Source organism: Schistocerca cancellata, chromosome 4 (assembly GCF_023864275.1).
Source record: "Schistocerca cancellata isolate TAMUIC-IGC-003103 chromosome 4, iqSchCanc2.1, whole genome shotgun sequence".
Taxonomy (NCBI): Eukaryota; Metazoa; Arthropoda; class Insecta; order Orthoptera; family Acrididae; genus Schistocerca; species Schistocerca cancellata.
Genome location: NC_064629.1, coordinates 927,930,560 through 927,946,230, shown reverse-complemented (window position 1 = coordinate 927,946,230; position 15,671 = coordinate 927,930,560). Strand labels below are relative to the sequence as shown.

General features: G+C 42.4%; 1 protein-coding gene across 1 annotated transcript in view; it reads left to right on the top strand.

Moving 5' to 3' along the window:
- The window catches only part of LOC126184509 (heart- and neural crest derivatives-expressed protein 1-like), a 75,848-nt gene extending 65,293 nt beyond the window's left edge, over positions 1–10,555 (top strand). The window contains exons 2-3 of the mRNA XM_049926902.1: positions 378–610; positions 10,144–10,555. Coding sequence (XP_049782859.1) covers positions 378–610; positions 10,144–10,555 — 645 coding nt within the window. The remainder of the gene's footprint in view (positions 1–377; positions 611–10,143) is intronic.
- The last annotated feature ends 5,116 nt before the right edge of the window (positions 10,556–15,671 follow it).

Below are 15,671 nucleotides of genomic sequence, written 5' to 3'. Positions count from 1 at the left end.
GCAGGGTGAGCTGGTCATGGGTGTCCGCTCGCCACCCTCTCGACCGGGAGCCGCTCCTCCCAGCAGCGCTAGACGGGCAACAGATAGCACAAAGTGCCCGCACGCGAGCCACACGGCTGACCAATTATAAAGACTTTGCTTTCGAGACCAGTTCTGTGTGTAAGGGCCGAAAACGACCAGTGACCTCTGTAAGGATCTGCTATCTTAAGTAGTGTAAATTACGGTTATCACAATCATCTACAGTTTTTGGATTAAGCTCAGAGGGTAATACGATTGATCATCTAGAGAAAGTTGAAATGCCACCTTATCTGTATGCAGTGCGAAGCATCTGTGACCGAAAAGAAGCAGATTTTACTTTTATGTCCGGTGTGTGACAGGCCGCAGACATTGGCGTGTCGAGCTACGGGGAGTTGGCACCGTACTCGAGCCTGTGGGACCACCATCACCACCACCACCACCACCACCACCACCGGCACGCGGGGGCGGCGGGCGTGGCAGGCCCAGGGGCCATGGTGGGCTACCCGGGCGCGCACCCTGACCTCATCGGCTTCGCGTCCGAGCTGTGGTCGGCCGCGCCGCAGCACCGCGCGCAGTGCATGCTGCAGCAGAGGTGACTACTCGCGCCCACCACCAAACGGGCGTGTAGGCGCTGCAGTCATCCGCTCTCTTCCGAATGCTTACATTTATCAAATTGACTGTATTGCACGTAGCTGGTTTGAACAGGAAGAAAAGAGTACAAAATTTTTTTCTGAATAATTCAATGATTTAACCGAAGAAAATAGCAGTGGCTGGTAATAAACCACGAAGGAAGTCCCGCAGGGCTTGTTTTTTGGTCGACTCCTATTCCTTATACAGGGTGTTACAAAAAGGTACGGCCAAACTTTCAGGAAACCATCCTCACGCACATAGAAAGAAAATGTTATGTGGACAGGTGTCCGTAAACGGTTACTTTCCATGTTAGAGCTCATTTGATTACTTCTCTTCAAATCACATTAATCGTGGAATGGAAACACACAGCAACAGAACGTACCAGCGTGACTTCAAACACTTTGTTACAGGAAATGTTCAAAATGTCCTCCGTTAGCGAGGATACATGCATCCACCCTCCGTCGCATGGAATCCCTGATGCGCTGATGCAGCCCTGGAGAATGGCGTATTGTATCAAACCGTCCCCAATACGAGCACGAAGAGTCTCTACATTTGGTACCGGGGTTGCGTAGACAAGAGCTTTCAAATGCCCCCATAAATGAAAGTCAAGAGGGTTGAGGCCAGGAGAGCGTTGAGGCCATGGAATTGGTCCGCCTCTACCGATCCATCGGTCACCGAATCTGTTGTTGAGAAGGGTACGAAAACATCGACTGAAATATGCAGGAGCTCCATCGTGCATGAACCACATGTTGTGTCGTACTTGTAAAGGCACATGTTCTAGCAGCAGAAAATCTGTGTTGATGACGTGATTGCACAATTGCGTGCGGATTCTCGTCAGCCCACACATGTTGATTGTGAAAATTTACAATTTGATCACGTTGGAATGAAGCCTCACCCGTAAATAGAACATCTGCACTGAAATGAGGGTTGACACATTCTTGGATGAACCATTCGCAGAAGTGTACCCGTGGAGACCAATCAGCTGCTGATAGTGCCTGCACACGCTGTACATGGTACGGAAACAACTGGTTCTCCCGTAGCACTCTCCATACAGTGACGTGGTCAACGTTACCTTGTACAGCAGCAACTTCTCTGACGCTGACATTAGGGTTATCGTCAACTGCACGAAGAATTGCCTCGTCCATTGCAGGTGTCCTCGTCGTTCTAGGTTTTCCCCAGTCGCGAGTCATAGGCTGGAATGTTCCGTGCTTCCTAAGACGCCGATCAGTTGCTTCGAACGTCTTCCTGTCGGGACACCTTCGTTCTGGAAATCTGTCTCGATACAAACGTACCGCGCCACGGCTATTGCCCCGTGCTAATCCATACATCAAATGGGCATCTGCCAACTCCGCATTTGTAAACATTGCACTGACTGCAAAATCACGTTCGTGATGAACACTAACCTGTTGATGCTACGTACTGATGTGCTTGATGCTAGTACCGTAGAGCAATGAGTCACATGTCAACACAAGCACCGAAGTCAACATTACCTTCCTTCAATTGGGACAACTGGCGGTGAATCGAGGAAGTACAGTACATACTGACGAAACTAAAATGAGCTCTAACATGGAAATTAAGCTTTTCCGGACACATGTCCACATAAAATCTTTTCTTTATTTGTGTGTCAGGAATGTTTCCTGAAAGTTTGGCCGTACCTTTTTGTAGCACCCTGTATACACTCTAAGACAAAAAAAAAAAAAAAAAAGAGAGACACACCACTAAGGCATTATCCGAAAGGGTCTGAAAGGGATAGACGTGATGTACATGTATAGACAAAAAACTGATTACAACTTCGGAAAAATTGGATGACTTATTCGAGAGAAAGAGCGTCTCAAATTGAGCAAGTCAATAAAGCGTTGGTCCACCTCGAGCCCTTATTGAAGCAGTTGTTCTGCTTGGCATTCATTGATAGAGATTTGGATGTCCTCCTGGCGATACACTGTCCAGTCGGGGCGTTAGATCGTCAGAATGACGAGCTGTTTGGAGGACCGTGTCCATAAGGCTCCAAACGCTCTAAACTGGGGAGAGATTCGACGACCTTCCCGACCAAACTGGGTTTCTGGAAGCACCCAGACAAGTACTAAAAACTCTGTGAGCAGGTGGGCGTTATGTTGCTGAAATATAAGCCCAGGATGGATTAGCACGGCAACAAAATGGGGCATAGAATATGATCGACATACCGTTGTGCTGGAAGGTTGCCGTGGATGACAACCGGAGTCCCGTGATGGCTCCTCAGACCGTCACTGCTGTAGGATTGGAAACAGTCAGGTTGGGGTCCCGCCGCTGCCCTGCGCATCTTCAGACACTCTTCGGCCTGGATTCTCATTGTCTTCAGGCTGAGTCTTAACTCCAACTCAGGCCCCATGACCAGCGAAGACATTTCTGGAGACACCCCGGGATACCAACGTGACTGGCACCCGCCACACGGCCAGACTACCAGGAATGATGGTCTGGGGTGCCATTTATTTTCTTGGGCTGTCACCCTTACAGCACAGCGGTACATCGACGGTATTTTACGTCCCGTTTTGTTACCCTTCATGGTAAGCCGTTTTAGGCTTATATTTCAGCAAGAAAATGCACTCCCACATACTGCAAGAGTTTCTACTGCTTGTGTTCCTGCTTGCCAAACCCTACCTCGGCCGGCAAGGTCGCCGAATCTCTCCCCAGTTGAGAAAATTTGGAGCATTATGAGCGGGGCCCTCCAACCAGCTCGGAAATTTGACCATCTAACGCGTCAGTTGGACATAGTGTGGCACGATATCCCTCAGGAGGACATCCAACTACTGTATCAATCGATGGTAAGCCGAGTAACTGCTTGCATAAAGGCCAGGTGCGGGCCAACGCGTTATTGACTTGTTCAGTTTGTGAAGCTCTTCTTTCTCTTCAAGAAATCATGGCTTTTTTTCGAAACTGTAGTCGTGTACATCACATCAACCGATTTCCGTTCCTTTTTTCTCTTAGAGTTTCCGTTAATAAATTTTCTAGTTGCCGTACATAGAATAAAATTAGTACTTCCTAAGACTACGATTACATAAGCGGTAAAATTAATCCTGTTAGAGAGAAACCAACAAGAAGAAACTGTTAATAATGTTTTTCAAATGATTAGAAAACCTTTCACCGTAACTCGACTCTTCCGTTTCTTTTTATTTTCAAAAAAAAAAAAAAAAAGAACTTCGTATTGTTTGGTTCTGTTAAACCACTAGTATAGCATAAGAAATTGATGTAGCACATGAGCAGGAATCAGTAAATAGGACAGGACGTCACAACCGTTTGGGTGTAGATATCGATGATAATTTGCATTGGAAGAATCGTATTACTGCGCTGCTCAAACATCCAAGTTCAGCAGTCGTTGCTCTTCGTATAATTGCTATTTTTAGAAACAAACAAGTAAACGTTTTAACATATTGTGGATACTTCCACTCACTGTCTTCTGATATTATCTGGGGCAACTCACCATTTAGCTCGAAAGTACAGATAGCACAAAAGTGAGACGAGCAGCAGGAGTAACATGTGATGTTACCGACAGTCATCTTGTAGACGCCTCTTCAAGTAGTTGGGCATTTCAACCGTCCCTTCAAAATCTGTATATTGACTAATAAAATTCGTCCTAAATAATCAGTCACAATTCATAAGAATATTAATTAATGTCCACAGCTACAACACTGGAAGAAAATATGACCTGCATTACTCATTGCTAAAGCTGTCAGTTTCTCAGAAAGGGATTCAGTCTGCAGCCGTAACAACCTTTATTCATTCCCCAATGACATAAAATTGTTGACAAGCAGCAAAGAAAATTTTAAATCTCGCCTAATTCATTTCTTCTGAACAAACCCTGTTTCACAGACAAATATTTATTAAAAACTGGTGGCATGCTTAGCTGAAAAACAGGTTGAAATAAGGAGTCGTTCTCAAATTTAAGTCTGTCAGTAGGTATGGTTCTGCTTGCCCTTATTAAACTTACCCCAGTATACTATTTAGTAGCCTGTATTGCGTATACCATCACACTTCAAGAAGGATGTAGTAATTCCAATTCCAAAGAAAACAGTTGCTGACAGATGTGAAAATTACCTAACTATCAGTTTAATAAGTCATGGTTGCAAAACGCTAACACGAATTTTTCACAGAAGAGTGGAAAAACTGATAGAAGATGACCTCGGAGAAGATCAGTTTGGATTAACGAGAACTGTAGGAACACGCGATGCAATACTGATCCCACGACTTATCTTAGAAGACAGATTAAGCAAAGGCAAACCTACATTTATAGCACTTGTGGACTTGGAGAAAGCTTTTGACAATGTTGACTAGAATGCTCTCTGTGATATTCTGAAGGTAGCGGGGGTGAAATGCAGGGAGCGAAATGCTATTTACAACTTGCGCGGAAAGCAGACGGCAGTTATAAGAATCGAGGGGCATTACAGGGAATCTGTAGTTGCGAAGTGAGTGAAGTAGGGTTGCAGCCCATCCCTGATATCACTCAGCACGTACATTGATCAAGCAGTAAAGGGAACCAAAGAGAAATCTGGAATAGGAACTAATGTTCAGGGAGCAGAAATAAAAACTTGAAGTTTGCCGATGACGTTGTAATTCTATCAAAGACAGCAAAGGACTTGGAAGAGCCGCTGAACGGAAGGGACAGTATCTTGAAAGAAGGATATGAGATGAGCACCAACAAAAGAAAAACAAGGATAATAGAATGTAGCCGCATTAAATCGGGTGATGCCGAGAAAATTAGATTAGGAAACGAGACACTTAAAGTAGTAGATGAGTTTCACTATTTGGGCAGCAAAATAACTGATGATGGCCGAAGTAGAGAGCATATAAAAAGACTGGCAATGGTAAGAAGAGCATATATGAAGAAGAGAAATTTATTAACATCGACTATAGATTTAGGTGTTAGGAAGTCTTTTCTGAAGGTATTTGTTTGGAGTGTAGCCATGTATGGAAGTGAAAGAGGGACGATAAACAGTTTAGACAAAAAGACAATAGAAGCTTTCGAAATGTGGTGCTACAGAAGAATGTTGGAGATTAGATGGGTAGATCATGTAACTATTAAGGAAGTACTGAATAGAATTGGGGAGACAAGAAATTTGTGGCACAGCTTGACCAAAGAAGGGATCGGTTGATAGTACACATTCTGCGACGTCATAGGATCACCAGTTTAGTAATGGAGGGCAGTGTGGGAGCTAAACATCGTAAAGGGAGGCCAAGAGATGAACACAGTAAGCGCATTCAGAAATATGTAGGGTGCAGTAGTTATTTGGAAATGGAGGCTCGCACAGAACAGAGTAGCATGGAGAGCTGCGTCAAACCAGACTTCGGATCGAAGACAACAACAACAACCGTTTATACCTAGTCTGTAAACTGACTCATTCCATATCATTTCGATAAAAATCGTGCAAATGATCTAAGCAACATGTAATTAACAGAAAAGCATCAATCTCTACGCTGATGGTGTTCAGCGACACGTTCAATTAAAGCTACTGAAGCTGTCACAGAATGTCAGTCAGCTTGAAAATTTGGGGCGGAAATGGAGAGTAAAATCAACACTCAGCGAAAGCCATCTTATCACGTGCCTGGCCCATCGTAAAACTCCAAATAGGGTAGAAGATCACAAATACACTCTAGAGGCGATATATAAAAATCGATAAAATTAGCGCAATAACTAGGAATATTCATCTTGAGCGTGAAGCTCTTCTGTCCGTGTTGGCTTACACATTGATTTGTTATCGGAGAGGGTCCACCTTGAGCAAACACAATTTTTTATTTTCCTTTTTATTGTCCAAACATGTTTCGCTGAAGTTTCAGCAACATTGGTAGGTCTTTATCCTCTATAAAACAGGAAAAATGCTTTTTAATACTGGTACAAATATAAATTTAAGTTTTTTAAGACAATATTTACATATTTGAAAAACAGACATAATTTTTATATGTAGTGAGGAGGTATATATAAAAAGTTATGTCTGTTTTTCAAATATGTAAATTTATATTTGTACCAGTAGTAATGTTATGGTTATGCCTACCATTACCTTATACAATGTGGAAGATTGTGTGTGTGTGTGTGTGTGTGTGTGTGTGTGTACATGTGTGTGTTTGCAATATGTTTCACTTAGTTCGTCTGTTTTCCCTATTATCTGAAGAAAAACTGAAACACACACACGCACACACACGCAAACACACACACATACACAAAATCTTCCACATTGTATAAGTTAATGGTAGGCTTAACCATAACATGTCCAGTCATAAATTTTCGAAGTAAATAATTGTTCTAAATTAAGTTCTATATCGTTTGCAGATGACAAACCGTGAAACAAAACAACTGCATTAAATTACATAAAATCCAGGAAATCCACAGCATGTGATGACAAGGTATATAAACAAATTTTTGTCTGATTTTCTAATATGTAAATACTGTCTTTAAAAACTCAACTTTATGTTTGTACCAGTACTGAAAAGCATTTTCCTGTTTTATAGAAGCCCACTGATGATGCTGAAACTACAGCGGAGCATGTCTGGGGAATAAAAATAAAAATAAAAAATTGTGTTCTGCTCGAGGCGGACCCTCCCTGAAACAGATCAGCTAGGAATATTATTCGATTAAGCGCTATGAGAACCTTTCCATGGACTCCCAAATCCAATAGTCTGCAAAACGATATTCCAATGTAGGTTCTAGTTGGTTCATATAAACACTCCAGTATCGATTTTTGTAAATGTGGCTGCCAGATTTCAGCTCGTACAATCGGTTTATGCTTTATGTAAACACATACTCTGCTTCTTTTGAGCCATGACTCACTTATTAACTGGATACCCGATTTGTAAAATGTTTGTTAACATTGACGAGATGATTTTGTGTGGAGTGAAAGAAAACAAGATGTACTGTACTGACCAAGAAGTTATTTAATTGAAGAAAAGCAAGTGCCATCTTTATTAGATGGGAAGAAATACATACGGTAACGTTGCTGTCGATGGGCTAGCTCGATTTCGCTGTGGGTATTGACAAAAAGTGCATTCTAAAGGTCATTAAGTGTAACCTGTTTTGCAAAAGTTTTTCACAATTTCATCAACAGTGAATAATTATGTCTTCTGTGGCTAATATAGTGAAATGCAAAAATATTCAAGCTACATTGGGAATAAAATATTTGTTACAAAACCCGAGGGTTTTGTTGCACATTTTCTTTAGGTGCCCCATCGATAGTAACCTTCCCCTAAATACAGATATATTCACTAAATTAGAAAAATCTAACCACTTGGCAACAACTTCATATCCTGCGTAAATTGCTATACCCACTGCAGCTTTTAGTTGTCAAGACTCTCCTACAACCATGATCTGATGAAACAAACAAACGTTCATTCGGTGCGCAGGAATGGGGATATATCTTCACTCTGTCGTAAGTTTTCTAGCCATTCAGAGCCTCCAAAATGTTTGAGTGCAGTAATCACTTTGCACTTTTTCCTGCTTTGCACGTGATGTAGGTAGGTGTAACAAAATAACTTCGCTCTCACTATTTGGCGTGGATAGGATTTTCAAGGACCTGTCCTTCAACGACCTCTTCTTCCTCCCCCACATCTTCCTAAAGGGTTCACAGACATTCGTGAGGAAATTGTACTCTCTCTGCATTAAAAAATCCCAAAGGGCTTGATAATCTCACTTCATTGTGTTCATGAAATCTGAACAACTGTTTAGGGGAGACAATTCTTATACACAATTCATGTTCTTAAAACGGATTCAGACGCAACTTGTAACCGGGACTGCGCAAAATTGGTATCCGACTTTCGATTCTTCCCTTCCATGAGGTGTGTCACGTTGAAATGTAGTTAGTAGCAATTAAAATAGTATGATGTCGCATTATATTAGTAACACGTTAAATCTTCCTTGTATTGTATTGTATGGAACTGGGGACCTAGAAACGACGAGAGGCTTCGTCCCGGCCGTAGCCCGCAGTGGTACACAACAGGCTACAGCAGTCCACTCACCCCACCGCCATCCCACACCGAACCCAGGATTATTGTGCGGTTCGGGGACCGGCACGCCTTCCCGCCCGGAAAGCAGTACGTTAGATCGCCTTAAATCTTCCTTACTTAAACAGAACACAAACTTTTCGCGTTACACGCATAAAAAATGGCGTTCGCCTTGTCAAATAAGGAGCAACAGCCTCAGTAAATATAAGGGGTAGTCAAATGAAAACGAGACAGATGAAAAAAGTGGACTCTTTATTATTTCAAAAGTAATCACCGTAACTGTTAATACATTTACCCCACTCTGAGACAAGACGGTCAATACTTCCAGTGGAAAAATGTTTTCTGTTGCCTACGGAACCATGATTGTACCTGTGCGTGCACCTCTTCGTCCGAAACAAACCTGCGGCCACGAACGTCTTTTTCCAGGCTCAAAAAAAAAGTGTGAGGAGAGATCGGGACTGTGTGGAGGACGTGTAAGGGCTTCCCACCGAAACTTGTGCAGCGTACTCGAAAGAACCTCGGTAACATCTGAGACAACGATATGGGGATTGTGAGTCCGCCTTGACGCAAAACACTTTTTGTTATTTGTTTACTTATTTATACCCCAAACTAGTTTCAGCGACAATATCGCAATCGTCAGTGGGTTCTTTAAATCCTATTTATTGTACATTGATCTATAAATCAAAAGAAATTTACAAGTTCATTTGTGAAACGACTGCCCCTCAAGATCTCCAATTTATTACCGCTAATTTCAAAAGTTAACGTGTTTTTTTTCTTAATGCTAAACATCATCTAAGCAGACGCCATTACATCATCGTCATCCACTGCAGCCATTCTACAAGAAACTTTGATGAGAAACCAGAAATATCCTACATTGAATCCTAAATTAAAGGAAATTGATAAGTTTGTGTGAAATGGTGTTCCTTGAAAATCTCAAATTTAATTTATTGGCAGATCTCGAAATTCAGTGTCTAATGCAATTTTTTATACCAAAATATCAGTTAAGCAAATGTCATGTCTTTTTATTTTCAGTGCGTATTTCCATTATGCATCGTTAATTATATTCAGTAGTTTACAATAAAACTTATTTTACAAAACTGTTGAGGCTTACAAGGATGCCACTTGTTGACACTTGGCCTGTCGGGTTTTGTCTCGGTATCTTCGGCCGATGCTTATTTCAATATTTTCTGGCGTTTCGCCAGGACGAGTAGCTAGCACTATTTAAGGTTCTCCCTCCATTGGTGGTGGGGGACTGGACTTCCCGTGTCACACAAATTCGCTCACCAAGAAAGCTCGTTTCAACGTGTCGTCTGCCGCCAGAATTGAAGGATGAACCAGTTACAATGCCAGCTACTCGTGCACGCGAAACGTTATAAAAATCGTTAAACAGATGTCAGATGAAGATCCTGAGACAAAAGCCAGCAGCCAGTATGTCAAAAGTAATTAAACTGAAAATTCCACTCAGTCCTGTAATTACTTAATTCAGAAACTATAATTGTGCAAATAACACCCCCAGCCTTCTCGTGTTATGTGCAGATTCGGGTCTCACTCGGCCGTATCGGGCACAGCAGCTAGCACGGGTAGCCACAAGAAACCTCGCCGGCGTGTGGCCACCATGGCGCAACGCAGAGCCGCCAACATCCGAGAGCGACGTCGCATGTTCAACCTGAACGAGGCGTTCGACAAGCTGCGACGCAAGGTGCCGACATTCGCGTACGAGAAACGCCTGTCACGCATCGAGACGCTGCGGCTGGCCATCACGTACATCTCGTTCATGAGCGAACTACTGACAGGCGGCGTGGGTGGCGGTGCAGGCGCAGCCGCCGCCAAAGTCTGCGCGCCAGCCGACTGTGCGCGCGGGGCTTCCCCGCTGTACTCGGCGGGGACTCCCCGCGACTACCTGCCGTACTCGCTGGTGCGCCAGGTGAAGCACGTGGCCGCCAACTAACGCCGTCTCACCCGCTCAGCAGCCGCGCGCGTCAATCCGAGTGGGCTCGACTCACCCACCCTGCTATCGAGTGAATCTCTGGACTCTTCGGATATGAGGAGAGGAACTTGGACACCGGATTTTTCCCCTAACTCACGTTTACCATAATCAGTGTTACATCCAGAGCAATTATCGTTGAAATGACTAACGCACGTACACCAGTACCAAAGATTAAAAAAATGTTCAAATGTGTGTGAATTCCCAAGGGACCAAACTGCTGACGTCATCGGTCCCTAGGCATACACACTACTTAAACTAACTTATGCTAAGAACACACACACATTCATATACCGAGGGAGGACTCGAACCTCCGGCATGAGAGGCCGCGCAATCCGTGACATAGTGCCTCTAACCGCGCGACCACTCAGTGTGGTAACAAGGATACCTGAAGGCAATACAAGACTATATCATTTAATTTATTTACTTATTCATTTATTTATCCTGGCACGATTAGGACCATTAGACCCCCCCTTGCATCTAACCACACTCTTCATACAATGTATTCATTGTGATGCACATGTTATAAATAGTCTCCCATATAATATGGAGCCTATCAATAGGAAAGAGTTAGAACATAAACAGCGAAAGCAGTAATAGCTAGAGCAGGAAACAGAATTTACATTCATCTATGAACACTCATATATTATAGATAAAGGCAGGTAGATTTAAAGTGTGGGCTCTGGCAGCAGTGGATCTGAATGAAGGTGTGGGAGATGGGAGTGAAAGAAAAACGTGATACAACAGAAGTAATGAACAGTGTATGAAAGGAAGTGAAAGAGAAAGTAAGAGAGAAATAACCGTTACTAGGAGAAGATGTGAATATTTGCTTTGCTGTCTGACAAAGGGAAATGACTATGTAACCATATGTTATTGTTTAAGGTGTAGTTCTGATATTGACAAAATTATGTGCTTCCGATTTTTCTTAAAACAGCAGGACGCTGAATTGTACACGGGATGTGAAGTACCTTGTTGCAGAAGTGGGGCAGCAGCAAAATGGAGAAGGGATTTGGAAAAGTTGTTCTTTTGTGACTGGGCAGAGATAGGATACTAAGTAAGAGAAACTTTTTCTTGCAGTTATTGTGAGATGATAGGTATATGAACTGTGGTACTGTGGTACAAAGTACTGGAATACACCCAGACTGGAGAGGCAATGAAGTAGACATACGCATCGTTAGGCAGTCACTAACTTCACTGACGGCAACTGCCCTAATGAGCGTACGACACACGCACAATGTCAAATAGGTGGATGTTGTAGATACAACTACATCGTTAGACCTAACCACCATTATGCCAATGTTGGATACATCGTGACAGTGGAGGTCCGGCATTGTCATGTGGAAGTATGTTCAGAAACTTATGCAGAGCATAAAGGCAATCAAAATTCTTCTTGGACATAACGACAATATTTTCTTCCTGGCTCAGGTGCTCATCCAAAGTTACACCCACGTTCTTCGACGTTTCTTTATTAAAGCTATCAAACAACGGAACTTCCCACCGAAGATGCTTGGTAATATTTGAATGATTATAAGGTGTGTTGTCAACGCGCTGTACTGAATTTTTCTTTTCCTTTCCAGAGAATACACATATTTTGAGAGAAAGTGTTGTACTGTCCCGAAACTTGGCATCTACAATACATTTACAATGTGAATTATTCTGCTTTAAATCGTTTCCAAATAATGAACTGTGATTCCCACTCACCCATAATATTTCACTTTGCACCAGATTTCCATTGCTCAATACTCAGAAAACTTATTTCTCCGAGTCGCTTGACTAGTACAATGTGGTCACTATTCGTTCGATGTTCAGATGCTACTGGAGGCAGAAAGATTATCCCCGCCGGCCTGGTTGTTTGTATTCAAGCGGTCTACTGACTGAGCAACTCTTCCGTCAAGTCGACATAGGTTGACAAATGACACGTCGTCAACAAACAAATACTGCGTCAAGCTGTTTACGATTTATAATTTGTTTTACGGCCGTCTTCTAAATAAATTTAGACCTCACAAAGGATAAAAAGATTGATAAAAGCGCAAAAATAAAACTCAGACGACAGATGCTAGCTTCTGAAACAAATTACTCATCATCATCATCATTTAAGACTGATTCTGCCTTTCAGCGTTCAGTCTGGAGCATAACCCCCCTTATACAGTTCCTCCATGATCCCCTATTCAGTGCTAACATTGGTCCCTCTTCTGATGTTATACCTATTACTTCAAAATCATTCTTAACCGCATCCAGGTACCTTCTCCTCGGTCTGCCCCGACTCCTCCTACCCTCTACTGCTGAATCATTGAGTCTCTTGGGTAACCTTGCTTCTCCCATGCGTGTAACATGACCCCACCATCTAAGCCTGTTCGCCCTGACTGCTACATCTATAGAGTTCATTCCCAGTTTTTCTTTGATTTCCTCATTGTGGACACCCTCCTGCCATTGTTCCCATCTACTAGTACCTGCAATCATCCTAGCTACTTTCATATCCGTAACCTCAGCCTTGTTGATAAGGTAACCTGAATCCACCCAGCTTTCGCTCCCATACAACAAAGTTGGTCGAATGATTGAACGGTGCACAGATAACTTAGTCTTGGTACTGACTTCCTTCTTGCAGAAGAGAGTAGATCGTAGCTGAGCACTCACTGCATTAGCTTTGCTACACCTCGCTTCCAGTTCTTTCACTATGCTGCCATCCTGTGAGAATATGCATCCTAAGTACTTGAAACCGTCCACCTGTTCTAACTTTGTTCCTCCTATTTGGCACTCAATCCGTTTATGTTTATTTCCCACTGACATTACTTTCGTTTTGGAGATGCTAATCTTCATACCATAGTCCTTACATTTCTGATCTAGCTCTGAAATATTACTTTGCAAACTTTCAATCGAATCTGCCATCACAACTAAGTCATCCGCATATGCAAGACTGCTTATTTTGTGTTCACATATCTTAATCTCACCCAGCCAGTCTATTGTTTTCAACATATGATCCATATATAATATGAACAACAGTGGAGACAGATTGCAGCCTTGTCTTACCCCTGAAACTACTCTGAACCATGAACTCAATTTACCGTCAACTCTAACTGCTGCCTGACTATCCATGTAAAGACCTTTAATTGCTTGCAAAAGTTTGCCTCCTATTCCATAATCTTGTAGAACAGACAATAACTTCCTCCTAGGAACCCGGTCATATGCCTTTTCTAGATCTATAAAGCATAGACACAATTCCCTGTTCCACTCATAACACTTCTCCATTATTTGCCGTAAGCTAAAGATCTGGTCCTGACAACCTCTAAGAGGCCTAAAACCACACTGATTTTCATCCAACTGGTCCTCAACTAATACTCGCACTTTCCTTTCAACAATACCTGAGAAGATTTTTCCCTACAACGCTGATTAAAGAGATACCTCTGTAGTTGTTACAATCTTTTCTGTTTCCATGTTTAAAGATTGGTGTGATTACTGCTTTTGTCCAGTCTGATGGAACCTGTCCCGACTCCCAGGCCATTTCAATTATCCTGTGTAGCCATTTAAGACCTGACATTCCACTGTATTTGATGAGTTCCGACTTAATTTCATCCACCCCAGCCGTTTTATTGCACTGCAATCTATTGACCATTTTTTCCAATTCCTCAAATGTGATTCTATTTCCATCATCATTCCTATCCCATTCAACCTCGAAATCTGAAACATTACTGATCGCATTTTCACCTACATTGAGCAACTCTTCAAAATACTCCCTCCATCTGCCCAAGGCATCCACAGGATTCACCAGCAGTTTTCCTGACCTGTCCAAAATACTTGTCACAAATTACTGACAAAGTAAAATTACATTTATCTCATTTTGACTTTCATGAAGGAGTAACTTCAGTTTTACCCCTACTTTGAAGTATTTGGATAGACAAAATCAATGTTTATTGTGATTTTGGACCTTTACTCGCTATTCAGGTACTTTAATCATGCTGCTAGGAACTATGCCCATCAGCTATTGCGTGAGGCGAAGACAAGTAAGCCATGTACAAACAAACTTTCACCAACAAGTAAATAGTTAAGTTATATATGTTGCTAATATTAAGAGGGGTTCAGAGAATTATTTCTGCAAGCCGCACATCTTACTCGCATCAAGTATCTTTTTCGTTATGTAAGTGTTGAAGGGAGGATTTTAACTGACGTCGTGTGGCGCTTCACAAACAATGAAGCAAAGATACCGAAATGGCTGAAAAAGTAGCGTGCAGATGAAGTAGCACTTCTAGTGTCTTGAGCTAGGAGACGATAAGTGGTAGTAACCTATGAGCTTAATCCACAAACTGCAGGCGGATGTGGTGTGAAGACCATAATTCACGTCAAATATGACAGATTCTTATGCAGGTCGCCGATCGTGCTTTGCACTTACACACGCAGTTGGTCTCGATCGCAATGTCTTTATTATTCCTTGTGAGTCGTTTCGGTCTTAGCCATCATAAGGTCAAAATAAAACCTGAAGCGTAGATACACCTACATCATCACTCTACAATTCACACTGAAATACTTGGCAGAGGGTTTATCCAACTATTTTCAGAATGAAAGGGGAAAAAATGAACAATTAACTTTTTCCGTGCGAGCTCTGATTTCAATAATTTTATTAAGATGGTCATTCCTCCCTATGTAGGTGAGAGTGAACAAAATATTTTCGCATTCGGAGGAGAAAATTTGTGACTGAAATTTCGTGAAAAGATCTCGCCGCAACGAGAAACTCCTTTGTCTTAATGATCGCAAAACACTTTCGTGACACTCTCTCCCCTATTTCGCGATAATACAAACGAGCTGCCCTTCTCTGGAGTTTTCGATGTCCTTCGTCAGCTCTATCTGCTACGGATCTCATACCGCACGCCAGTAGAGGACGGACAAGCGTAATGTAGGCCGTATAGTTAGTAGACCTACTGCGTCTTCTCACTGTTCTGCCAGTAAAACGCATTCTTTGATTTACCTTCCCGCCAACATTTTTTACGAGATCGTTCCTATTTAAATTGTTGGTAATCATAATCCCTGGGTATTCAGCTGAATCAACGACCTTTAAACCTGTGTGATTTATCGTGTAACCGAAACTTAA